The sequence below is a fragment of the Talpa occidentalis genome, unplaced genomic scaffold (assembly GCF_014898055.3).
Source record: "Talpa occidentalis isolate TD23 unplaced genomic scaffold, MPIMG_talOcc4v2.1 talOcc4.12, whole genome shotgun sequence".
Lineage (NCBI taxonomy): Eukaryota > Metazoa > Chordata > Mammalia > Eulipotyphla > Talpidae > Talpa > Talpa occidentalis.
Window position 1 is genome coordinate 49,364,622 of NW_023601212.1, and position 15,927 is coordinate 49,380,548.

Genomic DNA, 15,927 nt, shown 5'->3' on the forward strand with positions numbered 1-15,927 from the left:
CTGTGTAATGCACTTGTGAACTTAACTCCTAACACTTTTCCTGTCATTTTGAAATGAATTGTGATATGTATCCTGCCAGTTTGAAATGTATTTCTTTCTTTTTTTAAAAATGATTTATTTATTTATGCATACAAGAGCTGGGGTACAGGCCAGAGATGCAGGGTGACAGAGACAGAGTAGGGAGCAGAACAGGCAGAATGACTGAAACACACTGCTGAAGGGAGCAGCGGGCAAGGCAGGAGAGATCTGCCTTGCCATGTGGGTTGCTCCCTGGCCTGCTGGGGATAGAACTCATGCTGCCAGAGGCTGCAGATTGCTTCATAGAGCAGTGCTTAACCCCTTGCGCCACCAGGGAGGCCCAGTATTTCTTTCTCATATACAATGTCATCTTCCCAGTGATTTGGATTAAAAGGCCCCAGCATGTGGGTCAGTTATGGGAGGACCACTGTTATTTATCTTTGTGTCCGCCTGCCTTACAATGTAGGGACTAGGCTAGTGTAAGTGAAATGTTATTGGCTTCCACTTTCCCTTGGTGCACAGCATGGTCTTGGATGAGGCTGAAGCAACCTAATCGTCATGTCCCTAAAGTTTTACCATCTTGTTGCACTAAGTCAGATGGGCTCCTCAGCAAGGAGGTCAAGGATGCTCAATTACATGTTTGCACAATTGCTATTTTATAAAAAGATCTGAATCCAAGATACAATCTCTTTCAGTTTCCACTTTGGTTATTGGAAATAGCAAGTTCAAGCTGTGGGCACTGAAAACAATAGAGAAAGTGGAAAGTACTTAAGGAGGGGATACTAAAAGGAAGAGAAAAGAAACTGCGACCCACTTGGAATGAAATGGTGACACAGAATGAATTAACCTCCCTCTGCTCAGGCAGCTGGTATGGATTCCACATAGACTGAAACCAGCTACACCTGAGCCCCCAAGCCACACATTCCACCCAACCCTCAATGAGGTATTGAAATGGAAACATTTTACCAATTTGGCCCTCCAATACCATATGTGTGTGGAAAGGAGGCAGATAAAACGGGCCAATTACACCACGGCCACATCTGTCAAAACCCTAACCCCTAACCCTAGTGAAAACATAATACAGGATCAAACACAGATACCCTGCAGATGGACTCAAGCTGCGTGCTGCAGCTTCGAGAGGGCTGTGACAGATGACTGGCATTTTTCTGAGGTCCTGATGAGAAAGCCAGGCTCGGCTCTGCTAGAAATATTTGCAATTTAAAAAAAAAAATAGCTTCAAATATTTCAGTCACCCTTTAATATAGCCAGCTGGGTCTTCCCCACCTCTGATACTGTTGCTGTGCAAAGCCGTCTTCAGATACATTTTTGAAACCTGTAGGAGCTTTGAGAAAAGGATTTGGGTTTCAATGGCCTCATCTAGGCTTAAGATGTTTTAGTTCACTTTAAAATAATGCGAGGGCTCAATCTTTCCTGGACTACAGAGGGTAGAGTTAATAGCTGTCTCTTGTCCTAATTATACTTGAAAATGGCACCTATAGGCTATGGTACACCCCTACAGAGCTTGGCATGGGAGGAAAAAAATCCCAAGGAATTTATAAAAAGAAGTTGGGGTGTCCTTATGGGGTTCACCAAAAGACAAATTGAAAATATTAAAAATCATTGAAAAGCACGATTACATCTTCACCAGGATGCATGTGACCTGACCAACACCACCCGTATTTCCTGATGAAAATGTCCTTGTGCAACGGCAACTTCGAGTCATTGAACGAAACTTCCTTAAGATGCGGCTTTGACTTCTGTTGGGTGGACTCTGGGCAACACAGTTCACCAGGGAATAAGCCCACAAGATCTGTGCAAGAGTCGGACTGGGAAGCGGCATCTCCAGTGCTTTTCCCCTTTGCCGCCAATGCCCCTTAGGGCTCCTGTGTTCATAGGGCTACTGAAATTTTTTTTTTAAAGATTTATTTATTTATTTGTTTGTTTATTTATTTATACATACAAGTGCTGGGTACAGTCAGAAGCGCAGGAGAGTGAGAGAATTCACCAGAGCCAGAGCGGGGAGCAGAGCAGGCAGACTGACGAAATACACTGCTGAGGGGAGCAGCGGGCGAGACAGGAGAGGTCTGCTTACCATGTGGGACCCTCGCTGGTGGCTGGGGATTGAACCGGCACTGCAGAGACTGTGGGCAGCTTCGCAGCCCAGCGCTCAACTGCTGCGCCACCAGGGGAGGCCCAGGGCTACTGAATTTTTGATACCAATTGGTTGCCATGTTATATCATAGGCACAGATCAAAAAAACTGAGAAGAAAGTGAAATATGTGAACAAGTGGTGGAACTCACCCTTACCCTAGCACACAGATGCTCCCTTCCCCAAGCCAAACTAATATTGGACCCATTCCTCTGACCTGAGCCCCCTTAAGGGCATTTAGTCCTCCTTCAGAGATCAAGATTAAGTAAGTAACAACATAAAAGCAAATGAAGGTGCACCCTTGAATATAAAGCTTCGTGCATCTAATTAGATAGCAAATTGGTGGCTGGGTATTTAGCAACACCAACTAGATGTAATCATTACTGCCTGAAACTAATCAGCATCCCCCTTGTGGGACAAGCCAATGAAATGGGAATAATTTACAATATATAATATATGTGCTAATCACGTGTCCTTATGGATTAGCGATTGAGAAAGGATAAGGATCGGCCCCAAGGCAGCTTACTCTACATGTCTCTCCCAGAAGAGTTTTCTTGAAAGAGATTTTCTCCATTGGGAACTGCCATTAGCTTATGACTGTAATTAAATAGATTAGCCTTCTGTCAAAGATGGAGAATAGACTGCTCTCTGATGTGAGATGTGGAAGGGCTGATCTATTTGGAAGTTTAGTTATTATGATTTTGTTGCATTAACTGATAAACTCAACAGATTCCCTTTCTTGAACTGAACACTGAACACTGTCAGATGTTTATTCTGCTCCCATGAGAAGCCCACCCCGGAATCCTTTCAAGAATTATGTTCCTGGGAATTCAGTTTTCCATATTTACGTGATGTGATTTTGTAAGTGGAACATGGACTATTAAAGCAGAGCATTTACAGACTCTTAAAGGGTCATGGTGGGGGCACAGCTCTGAGGTCAGGACAGCCTGAGAGAATTTCTAGGGCTCATTCTTTCATCTTCTTTGAGCTGAGCTTCTCCTGAGGCTGTTCTAAGGATGAACTGATGCTTCTGAAGTGCAAGTCAGTGCCTACCTGGCCCGGTGAATGCTGAATGCACCGAGGTGGTGGGGGCAGGTTGTCCCTGTTACTTTTGTCATTGTTGGGTGGCTCCGACTTGAATCAGCTGCCTTCAATGGGAAGATAAAAAATTAGCCTGTGACTGTTGAACTGGATGATGCCCCCCAAAGTTTTTTGCATTTTGCCCTCATCCAAGCAGTGAAGGGTGAAGTCCACAGGATTGTGAACATTGGAGTCTGAGACAGTCATGTGATTTGCAGTTTATCTCACCTTAAGCTTTCAAGCAGCAACTTAATCGCTAAACATTTTATCGTAAAAAAACACAGGCCATAAAGACCCAGTCCCTTAGATTTCTCTCCCTCTTAGATCGCTGAGGAAGTCTCTGTGATCTTGGCCTCTGTTCTGCTCAGGCCGCCTCTCCCTCCCCCACACCCATCTTTCCCCAGTTGTTTCCTGGCTGCTCCAAGTGAGGGGGGATCCGGGAGGAGCCGGCTGTTCTCCTGATGTGGGCCGCCATGCTGAGTGGGAATTGCTGAGCCAAGAGCACTGTGTCTCAGGGGAGGGTCGCGGGGGTGGTACAAACTTGGTCTGGGATTTTCTTTTTTAAAAAAAAATTATTATTTAAAATTTCTGCCAGTGTTCCTCCTCAGACAAATAACATACAAAGTCTGAAGGGCAGTTGGATCAGTCTTTAAAAAAGGTTAACTTGAATGAAACAGGAATGCCTTACACTTCTTTAATTTTCTACATTTAATAGGAGACAGTTGCTTTCAGAGAAAGTCACGTCTGACTCCCAGACTGTATTGTGCAACCTTGCTCAGCATTCAGCAAGACAGTACATAATTAAAATTCCTTTGAAAATGGTTGCCCAATGATTGACGTTTGTTCCAAAATACGTAAGAATGGCAAATGCTTAATCTCTTATTCCAGTGAAGTTTCTTTTTTTTTTTTAAATGGAAAGAGCATAAAATGGAGATATTTTAAAAAGATGATTGAGCTTTTTTTAAAAAGATTGAATCAATGTAATAAATTTCTGTTCAGTCTTGCTCTCAAGAGCTGGCACTCTTGCCGGGGACACCAGAGTTAGTTGAAGAAAGCAATACACAAAATCTAAGTGAGTTGCCTTATATGGACTAGAATGCTGCTGAGATTCCAAAGAGGAAGAGATAATGAGGATATGTTTACCTACCAGTACATTGATATGTTCTGTCACTTCAAACACAAACAACTTCAGTATTGCTATGAAACAAACTTTTATGGAACAAATGCTGCCCATCACTGGGAATTTCTCTCTGAACTCTGTTTGCAGAGGATCTAGATTGATGAGACTACTACAGTGCACCCTCGCAGTTAGGAATACTGTATCTTAAGACCTTGTGGGGTCCCCCAATGTGTAAATGCCATAACAGCAATCACTGTTCAAGAAGTCTGTCACCTAACCAGGATTTGGATGCTAAGGATTGACGAGCACACCCAAACCTCAGTTTTACAAGCCACAGCCAACATACAATTGACTATATGTCCAAGAGTTAGGGTTGTTTCTGAACAGTGAAAACTCCAATGTTATATCCATGAATGCCAATGCACTATTATAACATCATGCTGTTGGTTGGGCTTCTGTATGGTGGATGCAAACACAATATGGGAATGTGTTACAATGCGTGATTGACCCACAGGAGTCACAGCTTGCACTGTCTAATTTAATAGTGTGAATCTCACAGTTTTAATGGAAAAATAGTTCAATGCACATTAGTTTTGCTTTCTTCATGGTATGCTTTATTTTATATCTAAGGGGTCTCAACAGTTTTGTTGCTTATCTATTCATATAAAAGATGAGGCAACTGAGGTTGAGAAAAATGAATTGATTTGCCCAAGGGCTGCAGAGAGAATTGACTGTAGCCTCACAATTTAATCCCAGAATTTGTGAGTGGAATTTCAGGGCCCTTTGTACTATTCTGAATCTTTGAGAAAAACTATGGGCTTTTTTTTTTTTCAGTTTTTGTGTTTTTACAAAGAGTGTTCTGGAGAGCTAGACATCTGGGTGGAAGAGTTGAAGACAGTAGGAGATAAAGGTAAACAAATCTGTTGTATCTGGACAGGGCTTCAGCTCATTAGGAAGAATAATGAGGATGAGAGAAGGTAGGAACAAAGAAGTGGTAGAAAGACTAGTAATCCTGGGAAGAGATTGGACCAGGGCAAATGCTGGACATTTTTAAGATTAAAAGAAATCAGATTTTAGTTTAAAAAAATCAATGGATTTCTTCAGGTAGAAGCAGGCATTTATGTGCACAAAGGTAACAAAGCAGAAATACAATATTATTAGTACACATAATAGAATCTGCAGAAGAAAAGCCTGACCCTAACAGACAAGAGAAATTCCAATCAGTATCAGGAAAGTGCTGAACTATAAACATTTTTTTCTTCCAAAAATATGTAATGAGGAGAAAAAAGGTACTGATTTAGAGAGATGTCAATTTACTATGATAAGAAGGAAACTCAAATTCAATCAAGTACAGATTGATCTATCAAACAAACTCCAGCAGGGAATTGCTGTAATAAGTACAGATTTCGTTGAAATTGTGCCTTCGCACTTATTCTTTTTTTTTCTTCTTCTGGATTTTATTTTTATGTATTTATTTATTTTTTATATATATTTTTTATTTTTTACATCATTTTTCATTTTTAAACAATATTTGCTTCCCCCACCCCCTCAGGTGTAGTTCCCATAGAGTTTCCTTCACCGATGCACCCGTGCACCATCACCTCAGTCCCCTGTGCTCCTCCCTCTCTCCCTCCCTCTGATCCCTCTCCCACCTCCTCCCCTGCAGGATGTCTCTGATTTGTAATTGTCCATTTTTGCTTTGTTGTGTTTTGTACTGTTACTATTTTTTTTTTACACTGATGTCTAATTTGGTTCCCCTATATTCCTGCTATGAGAGAAACCATCCAATATATATATATTTTCCTTCTGGCTAATTTCACTGAACATAATTCCTTCTAGTTCCATCCATGTTGCTGTGAATGGCATGAGTTTATCTTTTTTGATTGCTGAATGATATTCCATTGTGTATATATTGCATATCTTCTTGATCCACTCATCTATTTTTGGCCATTTGGGTTATTTCCAGGTTTTCCCTATTGTAAATTGTGCTGCAATAAACATAGGTGTACAGGTGTTCTTTTGAATGAAGGTTTTTGTGTCCTTTGGGTAGATCCCTAGGAGTGGAATTGCTGGGTCATATGGTAGCTCCATTTTTAGTAGACTGAGGAATCTCCAGACAGCTTTCCACAGTGGTGGACCAGTTTGCACTCCCACCAGCAATGTAGGAGAGTTCCTTTTTCACCACATCCTCACCAACATTTGTTGTTGCTTTTTGATATGTGCCATTCTTACTGGTGTAAGGTGCTTATCTCAATGTGATTTTAATTTGCATTTCCCTGATTATAAGGGATGTTGAACATTTTTTCGTATTCCTGCTGGCCATTTGCATTTCCTCTTTGGAGAAATGTCTTTTAAGTTCTTCTGCCCATTTCTTGACTGGATTATTTATTTTGTTTTTGTTGAGTCATTGAGTTCTTTGTGTATCTTTGTGAGCAGTCCCTTATCAGTTGACTGGAGTGCAGATTTTTTCCCAATCAGGGAGGTGTCTCTCTGTTTTGGTTAATGTCTCTTTTGCTGTGCAGAAGCTTTTCAGTTTGATGCAATCCCAGGTGTTTATCTTTGCCTTCACTACCACTGCTTTGGGTGATGAATCTTTAAAGATGTTTCTGAGATGTATGTCTTGTAGTGTTTTACTTATATTTTCTTCTATATATTTTATGGTTTCAGGTCTTATGTCCAGTTCTTTTATCCATTTTGAGTTGATTTTTGTGCATGGTGAAAGGTAGTGGTCTAGTTTCATTTTTTTGCATTTGGTGGTCCGGTTTTCCCAGCACCATTTATTGACCAAACTGTCCGCATTCCATTGCATATTCTTTGCTCCTTTGTCAAAGATCAGTTGTCCATATAAGTGTGGTTTTATTTCTGGGCTCTATATTCAGTCCCATTGGTCTTTGTGTCTGTTTTTGGTCCAATACCAAACTGTTTTAATTATTATGGCTTTGTAGTATAGCTTGAAGTTTGGAAGTGTGATACCTCCTTTCTCCTTTGTTTTCATCAGTATTCGTGGTTTTTTTGTGGTTCCATATGAATTTCATCAGTATTTGTTCTATTTCTTTGAAGAATGTTATTGAGATTTTTATTGGAATAGCATTGAATCTGTATATGGCTTTTGGTAGGATGGCAATTTTAATAATGTTAATTCTTCCAATCCGTGAGCAGGGGATATCTTTCCATTTCTTTGTGTCTTCTTCTATTTATTTTAACAGTGTTTTATAATTTTCTTTGTATAGGTCTTTCACCTCTTTTGTTAGGTTTATTCCCAAGTATTTGATTTTTTTTTGTTTCAGTTATAAAAGGGATGGTTTTCTTTATTTCTTCTTCTTCCAACTGATTGTTTGTGTATAGGAAGGCTACTGATTGTGTGTTGATTTTGTATCCTGCTACTTTATTGAATTGGTTGATTATTTTGAGTAGTTTTTCTGTGGAGCTTTTAGGGCTCTCACATTTATTCTTAAAGCCACGTTTCAAAAAGCTTATTCATGGGTGGTGTGGGTCATTCTTATCAAATTGCAGGAACAGACATTGGTAATAGCACATTTCTGTGTTCTTTGGTTGTCACATAACACATTTTTAAGATCAGCCCCAAGGAAAGGCTCATTTCCTTTGGTACTTAATGATCTTTTAGGATATGCAACCATCACCTCGTCCTTGTTTTGCCCATAGAAAGCATATGTCTTCCAGTCTGATTGGTTTTGAAAGAATGAGAAAATAAGTTGTGTATATTTTAAATATATATCATAAGCATGGAATATATATGGTGTTTTCAAGAACAAATGCAGATTTTAAAACATATTTTAAGGAAATAAATGAAAGGAACTAGATACTTTTCCATTAGGACTAATCATAATTATTTAAATTATTTATATAATAATCACAAATTATTACATCTTCATCAATTTTTAAGTGCTCCCAAATTCTTCTAAGACAACTAGAATTTATATAGATTTACTAGAACAGTCTTTGGATCTGACCTAATTAAAAAAGAATCTCAGTGAAAAAGTTTTCAGCTTTGGTGGAAATGTTAGGACTGTAGGATTTGAAGACCAAGTAACCTCAAAAACCCTTACATGGTATTTCTCATCTGTAAGTTCCTTACTGTCAGATGAAAGCATTTCCCATTCTATCAGACTTGTTTTTCCTGTTTGCTTACCTTCTCTGCTTATGATAGAGTCGTATATGGTCATCACCTTTTAATAAATAGAAAAAAAAACCAGTTCTTAAACAATTGTCTTTTACTTTGAGTAAAATTTTGCTTTCATGTTTTGTGATCAGGTATTTGCATTTAAATATAGTTTACTTTCTCAGCCACACTTGCCAATTATGATGGGGTTTTATCTATCTATCTATCTATCTATCTATCTATCTATCTATCTATCAATCTATCTATCTATCTTTGCTGTGGGTAATCAGGGGTTGTGGGATGACAGTTGTTCAAAACTGATCTCCATAAATGTGTGCTATTTCAGACTAATACATGACCAAGTTAAATTGAAAGTTCTTCCTTTTTGGTCAACAGTGATTGCATCTCATGTGGAATGGTCTCAAGTTAATGCCATTTGCATGGAAGTTAACTTATAAGACTTGTGGAACATAGAGAAACAAAACAAAGAGTCAGACAAAGACAAACTTTAAAACCAACCCTTGGAAGCTGACCAGAGATCTGAGGCATCCAGCAGGGAAGTGAAGGCAGGGGAGGGAGAAAGAGGTGTGAGAAAGCTTGTGAGAGCACAGTGAACTATGGTGGGGGACTCCAGGTGCTTTGCTGGTGAGAGAGTCATGGTGACCACACCTGAGCGGAGAAATCCTATGCTTTCAAAATATTAATAAGGATACAAAACAATAGTGCTTTATTAAAATAAAAAAATCAGCAGTACAAAAAAAAAAGGAGAGAAGGCAGTAGTTCAACTTAAAAACTCAGCATATCAGAGGTAGAAGGTCTACAGTTACTCCCACATTAATTTTAACAAAATGTAACTCCACTATATAGGCATCAAGTCTCTTTTTGGGGAAATGGATAGGAAATCTATAATACATGAACCAATTAAAGAGATGTGGAGTGGAACATTAGAGAATGCAGAACGTCCCACTCTTCTTGTGGACTCCTCAGACATGACGTCTCTCCAGGAGCACTGTTAAGCCAGTTAGCTAAGATACGACACCTTAGCTTTAGTCCGTGGAGGGTGGGGCAGGCCAGCAGAGGGAAGTTGTGTTCCAGAAGCGATGGTAGTGGTGGGGGTTGAAGGTCTTCTGAACTGACCTAGCAGAGAAGGCATGGACCTGGGAACTCTGCTTCTCTCTAGCAGTGTAATAAAGTTACTCAACCTCATGCATCTGATTTTTCATTGCTGTAAAATGGCATTATCTACTGATTAGGTTACCATGTGATGAAAGATAATGTGGAAAATAGTTCACAGAGGGTGTGGTGTGCAGCAGGAACTCAACATGCATTGGTTATATCGCTTTTGTGAGTGAAGAAGAGGGGCTGAGGATAGTAGAAAGGCATCAAGTCTAGGAGAGGGTGGATCCCACCCCAACATCCTTGAAGAGCCCCGTGGGATCTGGCTGCCTCTCTGGAGCCAGCCTCGTCCCCAAGGGCTTTGGAATGGTTTACAACTTGGAACTGCAGCTTCTCCCCAAACAGGGTAAGGAATGATCTGTGAGAAGTCAGTGCACAGTAGAGTTCAGTCTCTAACACTGAAAATTTGCCAACTTTCACCCACACTGCAGAGATGAGAAAGCAGCTGTGGGCAGACAGTAGAGTAAGAGCCAGGGGGTCACTCAGCTACATTACGCTACAGATGTTCCATTGTTCGCCCTGGGATTTTGTCATTTGGTTTATCCAGTTGTATTTCCAGGATGTAGAGAGGATACAACCATACGGTTTTGTGTAGTTTTTCCACTTTGTTTTGATTTATTATTTGTTGTTTACAGTCTTATCTCCAGTAACAACAATGGAACTTACTTCCCTACCAATTTGGCATGTGTCCATTTTGCCTGTTTAATTTCCTCTTCTTAGACTGAAACCTTCAGGGGACTCTGCTTTGTTTATTTCCTTGCATGGATGTGTCAGTGTCATTTATTAACATGTCCGCTCAGGAGAAGAACTTTGTTCATTAGTCATAAAGGTTCTGTCTCCTGGTTCTCAGCAGGAGTATATTTGTCCAGGTACCCTCCATGGTTTTGGTTAGCAGCTTCCTCGTCATCACTGAGAGCAGATGGCTTGCTCTCCACGGCTTACACATGGAGCACATGAGGCCGAGCAGTAACTCCATTACAGAAGACAGTTTTCACAGATTCTCTGACTTGTCACCCATGGCAGGCTTATCCATGCTGATTTCCATCTGAGCAGTGGGTTATGTGAGCCTAATACCTGCTTTTTTCCAGACACGCTCAATCCATGAAGAAATTTCCATGAATACTAGTCTGTAGTTAACTAATGAGCAAATCACATTTTGCAGTATCAACTGCTTGGGGTGTATGATGAATATTAAATTTGGCTCCTTTTTAAAATTAATTTTTTTAATTTTTAATTTTCTCACATTGATGTTCATTTTTATACAATATTTTATTTTTCCCCTCAGGTGTAGTCACCATAATTTTCATACCACCACAGCACCTGGGAACCATCAACAAAGTCCCTTGTGCTCTTTCCCCCCCCTGTTTTGACAATTCTCCCTCCCCCTCCCTTGCTCTATGCCTCAGATCTATGGTCTAGCTGCAAGTTTTGTCTTTCTCCTGACCCTTTGTTCAGTTTTTTTATATTCCACACGTAAGTGAAACCATCTGATATTTTTCTTTTTCCTTCTGACTTATTTGACAAAGCATGATCCCTTAGCATGATCCCTTCCAGCTCCATCCCTGTTGCTGATGACATGAGTTTATCTTTTTTGGTTGCTGAGTAGTGTTCCATTGTGTATATATAATCACATTTTTTTGATTCATTCATCTGTTTTGGGGCATTTAGATTGCTTCCATGTCTTAGCTAATATAAATAGTGCTTCACTAAAAACAGGAATACAGGTTTCCTTTTGAATTAGTGCTTTTTTGCCCTTTGGGTAGATTCCTAGGAGTGGAATTGCTGGGTCACATTGTAGATCCATTTTTAGTATTTTGAGGATCTTACACACAGCTTTCTATAATGGCTGGATAAGCATGGCTTTCTTATGAAGAAAACCCACTCCACTGATAGAAAAGTTAAAGGGAAGAGGTAACTTGACTCTTACATCTTCTATTTGAGTATATAATGTATTTGAATATATCTAATATATTGACTATATCGGATCTGATGCTTCATTTGCTCTGGAGTGTCATAGTTTATTGAATGACTGAATTAATTAATCCATAAAGCATGTCTATAGTACTTAACTCTGTACAGGACGTCATCTCTAGTCTCAGGATACTTTTGAGACCAGAAGGCAGAAATAAAGTTGAAAGCAAGTGTAAAGTACTATGAGTGACATAACAGATATATCTACTATGTGCACAATCTGTTATGCATCAACTATAAGAATATATACAGTAACAAAGGAGAAGGGGGTCTTTCTTTTCTTGGAGTGAGGATTGGGGTAGAAGCATCGCAAAGTTCAAAGGATCTTGGGTATGTTTGGGATCTATTAGGAATTTCAAATGACTGAAACAGACAGGCTGAGGAGACAGCAAGGCATGGAGCGAGAAGAGAGTTGAAGCAAGCCAGGCATAAAGGACTTTGGATTTTATTCTCCAGAACAGTTTTTTTTTAAACTTTTTTTAAAAAAGATTTATTTATTTATTTATACAAGAACCGGGGTACAGGCCAGATGCGCAGGAGGGTGAGAGAATTCACCAGATTCAGAGCAGGGAACAGAACAGGCAGACTGATGAAATACACTGCTTAGGGGAGCAGCGGGCACAACAGGAGAGGTCTGCACGCCATGTGGAACCCTGGCCGACTAGCTAGGATTGAACCAGCACTGTAGAGACTGCAGACAGCTTCACAGTGTGGCGCTCAACTGCCTGCGCCACCAGAGGAGGCCCTCCAGAACAGTTTTAAGTAGTTGGGCCATCATTATCAGATTTGAATTTTAGAAAAATTTCCCTGGGAAGGGTAGATATAAGGGGACTTGAGTGGAGGAAGGGAGATTTCTTAGGGCAGGAGGGGGTGAGCTGGCAAGATAAGATGTGATTCTGAACAAAGCAGTGATAGATGGAAAGTTTTGTTCAAAGTGCAAGACCAGGGGAGAGTAGTGTATATGACTGAAGAGAGTAGACTTCAGAGAATTGCTATCAAATTTTAAATACTGTCTTTGTAGCAACAGGTATTGAAACTGAGGAAACCAGGAAAGTAACACAGTTGATAAAAATATCCAAGAGAATTTTCCTCACTACTTCCATTGCAGGTTGGATGCACAAGCAGTGTGGCATTTTGCATGCTCTGCTGTAGTAAATGATATTGTCATTGCTTGTCTAAAACACTTGTTGCCCCGAGATACTAAACGTCCTAAAGTGAAGAACCAAACTACGAAATCATCGGTTTATATGGAATCCCATATAAGCAAGTGTTCAATAATTGCTTAAAGAGTCAAACTCCTAATGCCATAGCCAGTTCCTCTTCCACAAGCTTCACATGACATTAAAATAGGATAACATCACACATTTCCATCTTTCCTCCTGATGGGGCCAGAGCAACTGACTTAACAGGCAGATAATTGTAGATAACTTTGCTTGAAAATTTCTGTAACTTTTGCTATCATTAAAAGAAGCCCAAGTTAAGATGGGTGGGAATTGTATGGGGACTATAACCAAGATGAAAATGCATACATTGTGCAAAAATGAAAAATAATGTAAAAAGGTATAAAATAAAACACAAATAAGTAAATATACTAATAGTAAATACTTAAAATATAAAATATTTCATAAAAGTTGATGACGATCGTGATATTGTCTTCAGTGGTTTTGTTATCCGCACATCAGGCATGGTAATTTGCTTTCACATCTCTTCTGATGCTACTTAATATTTTAAGCTGACCATAATGTTTTCTTCCACACAGATCCGTAATGCCTCCTGTCTGGCTCTTTCAAGATGGAGGAGAAACCTGCTGGAGAGCCTGCACAAGGGGTGTCTAAATTCAAACTTTCCACAGGACACTGGCTGGTGGAAGATCATGCTCGAATATGGGAAGTTTTAAAGACAGAAGAGGTAAGATAATTATGAATGACGCAGTTGATACAATGATAGACCTGAAACTTATTCCAGACCAACTTGGAAATCTTTATTCAGAGGTCATAGGCACAACCATCACCAGAGGACAGTAAGCCAGGGGTTTATCCCTTGGGTATTGATAACCCCAGAGTGATTCAGCCAGAAGAAGTAGCACTGACAACTGGCTTAAATGTACAAGTAGATATTCTTATAGAATCCTGCCAAAGTTAAGTGGAAGATCAAATCATGGTGACAAAGCTGATTCTTAAGGATCAATTGTAACTGGTAGAATTATATAAATTCATTGATTGACAGCATCAGAATGAGTGCATCAGTTAATGCTCTTTGGTTGCAAGCAACCGAAAATTGACTAATGGAACTTATTGGAGGACATTGGGTAATTCACAGAATTGAGAAGTTTGGAAAACTAGACTTGGAAATAGGACAGAAATTAAGTCCATAGAAACTGTTCTGGCATAAATGCCAAATTGGTTCCCCAATCCTTATTCTCAGATTTCTCTGCTTAAGATTGTAAAACCACGAGAGACAGAAAGAGAGGAACTCACTGCCAAGCTTAGTAACACTACTTTCTTTCGGTTATTCTGTAAAAAGATCAAGAATCTTCTATGAGAAATAATTATGCCAAGTCCTCACTGAATTTGTGTCTGGAGTCCAACTTTCTCACATCCACACATTATATCAATTCCAGCTCAAGAAAATTACATGCCTACTGTAGTCTTAAACACATGAAGTCTAGCCGAAGCAGAAATAAACCCACTCTATAGGGACATTTACAGCGTCACTTTTTAAAAAGGGATAAAACTTCACAGAGCAGTTGAAGTCTGTGTATCCCACCTTACAGAGCCAGGACCAGGGTCAGATTAGAGAGGCACTGAGAGCATTTACTCTTAGGTTTACTCTTAGGTTTGTGTTCCGCGCTTGCGCAAACTTACTGAATATACCCTCGGTGCCTTGCTTGCCTGACCCTAGCCTGCCACTCTGCCACCCAATTCTGTGTCCCTCCCTTCTTCCCCAAAGGTCCTCACTATCCTGAATTTGATGTTGATTACTCTTTTATGTGTATTTCAATGCATGCAGTATGTAAGTGTATTTCAACATACTCAATATATAGCATTGATTTACGTCTTTTAAATTTTGCATAAGCCTTATACTATATATTTACTTCTGCAATTCTCTTTTTATTTTTTTAAATTGAGTTGGCTTACATCATTGTTTGTGAGCTTCCTTTTGCTTAACATTTTAATTGCATTATATCTGTTTTCTATGTTGATACAGCTCTGGTTTATTCATTTCACCTGCATTCTTAATTCTGTTGCTTAATAGAGTCCAATTTATTTATCCATTCTCTTGTTGATTCACATTTAGTAGTTTTTCAATACAAGACAGTGAAATAATTTTTTTCTTGCATAGACACCTATTGGACTGTAAAGTGTGAAATCTTTCAGTTTTACTGGCTATTACCAGATTGCACTCCAAGATGAAGACCTGAATTTATGTCTTCACTAGCAGTATCAGGTCTCCCTGCCCTGTATCCTCAAATGTTATTGATAGTGGTAGACCTTCAGATGTGGGTGAATCTGTCTGGAAATGGGGCCTTGGTGTTTTAATGTGATGTTTCCAGGTGGGTAATCAATGATACCAGGGCCATTTTTGAAGGACTGTCATTTCTCCTTTAGTTTGTAGTGCTACCTCTCCTGTATCATGTTTTTAGACATTTTTATATAGAGAGAATTTCATTTTTTCTCTGCTGACATGATACTCATGTAATAATTTTAGCTTTAAAGGAAAACTAGGTATCTCATAGGACATGTCCCTCCACTGAGCTACAGATTTTTAAAATTATCTGTTTTTGGAATGTGTATATTCCATATGAATCAAGGGTGAGTGGGTAAGTTCTACAAATATGAAGAAACCGAATAGGATATTGGAATTTGATTGAAATGATAAGTTTGCTGATTGCTGTAGGGAGTATCATATCTTTATGATACGTAGTAGATATTAGTCTTATTCTTGATTTGAAAGGGTATACTTCAGTATTTCACCCTTAATATCTCACCAGTAGTTTATCCTATAACACTTTGATTAAAGATTTTCATAACTGAGGTTAAGAAAGTTCCTTCAAAATCACCAGGCAGCAATAGAACAGAGACATTCTGTAAGGAAAGAGGGAGAGGGATTAGGACAGGGGTGGGAAGAGCACAAGGGACTATGGTGATGGTGCACAGGTGAATTGGTGGAGGGAATTTCACAGGAAATTATACATTGTACAAAAATGAAGGATGATGTAATAAATAAATATATGTATATAATAAAGGCTGTGAGAAATTAAAAAGAAGAAAGTTCCTTTTATTCATTTTATTT

The 15,927-nt window shown here is 39.3% G+C and overlaps 1 protein-coding gene across 4 annotated transcripts in view; it reads left to right on the plus strand.

The window, feature by feature from the left end:
* RGL1 (ral guanine nucleotide dissociation stimulator like 1) overlaps positions 1-15,927 on the plus strand; it is a 268,038-nt gene that overhangs the window by 94,858 nt on the left and 157,253 nt on the right. For all 4 annotated transcript variants that reach the window (XM_054693406.1, XM_054693404.1, XM_037506288.2 and 1 more), the window contains one exon: positions 13,394-13,542. In XM_054693406.1, the coding sequence (XP_054549381.1) occupies positions 13,426-13,542 (117 nt within the window). In that variant the 5' untranslated portion in view covers positions 13,394-13,425. The remainder of the gene's footprint in view (positions 1-13,393; positions 13,543-15,927) is intronic.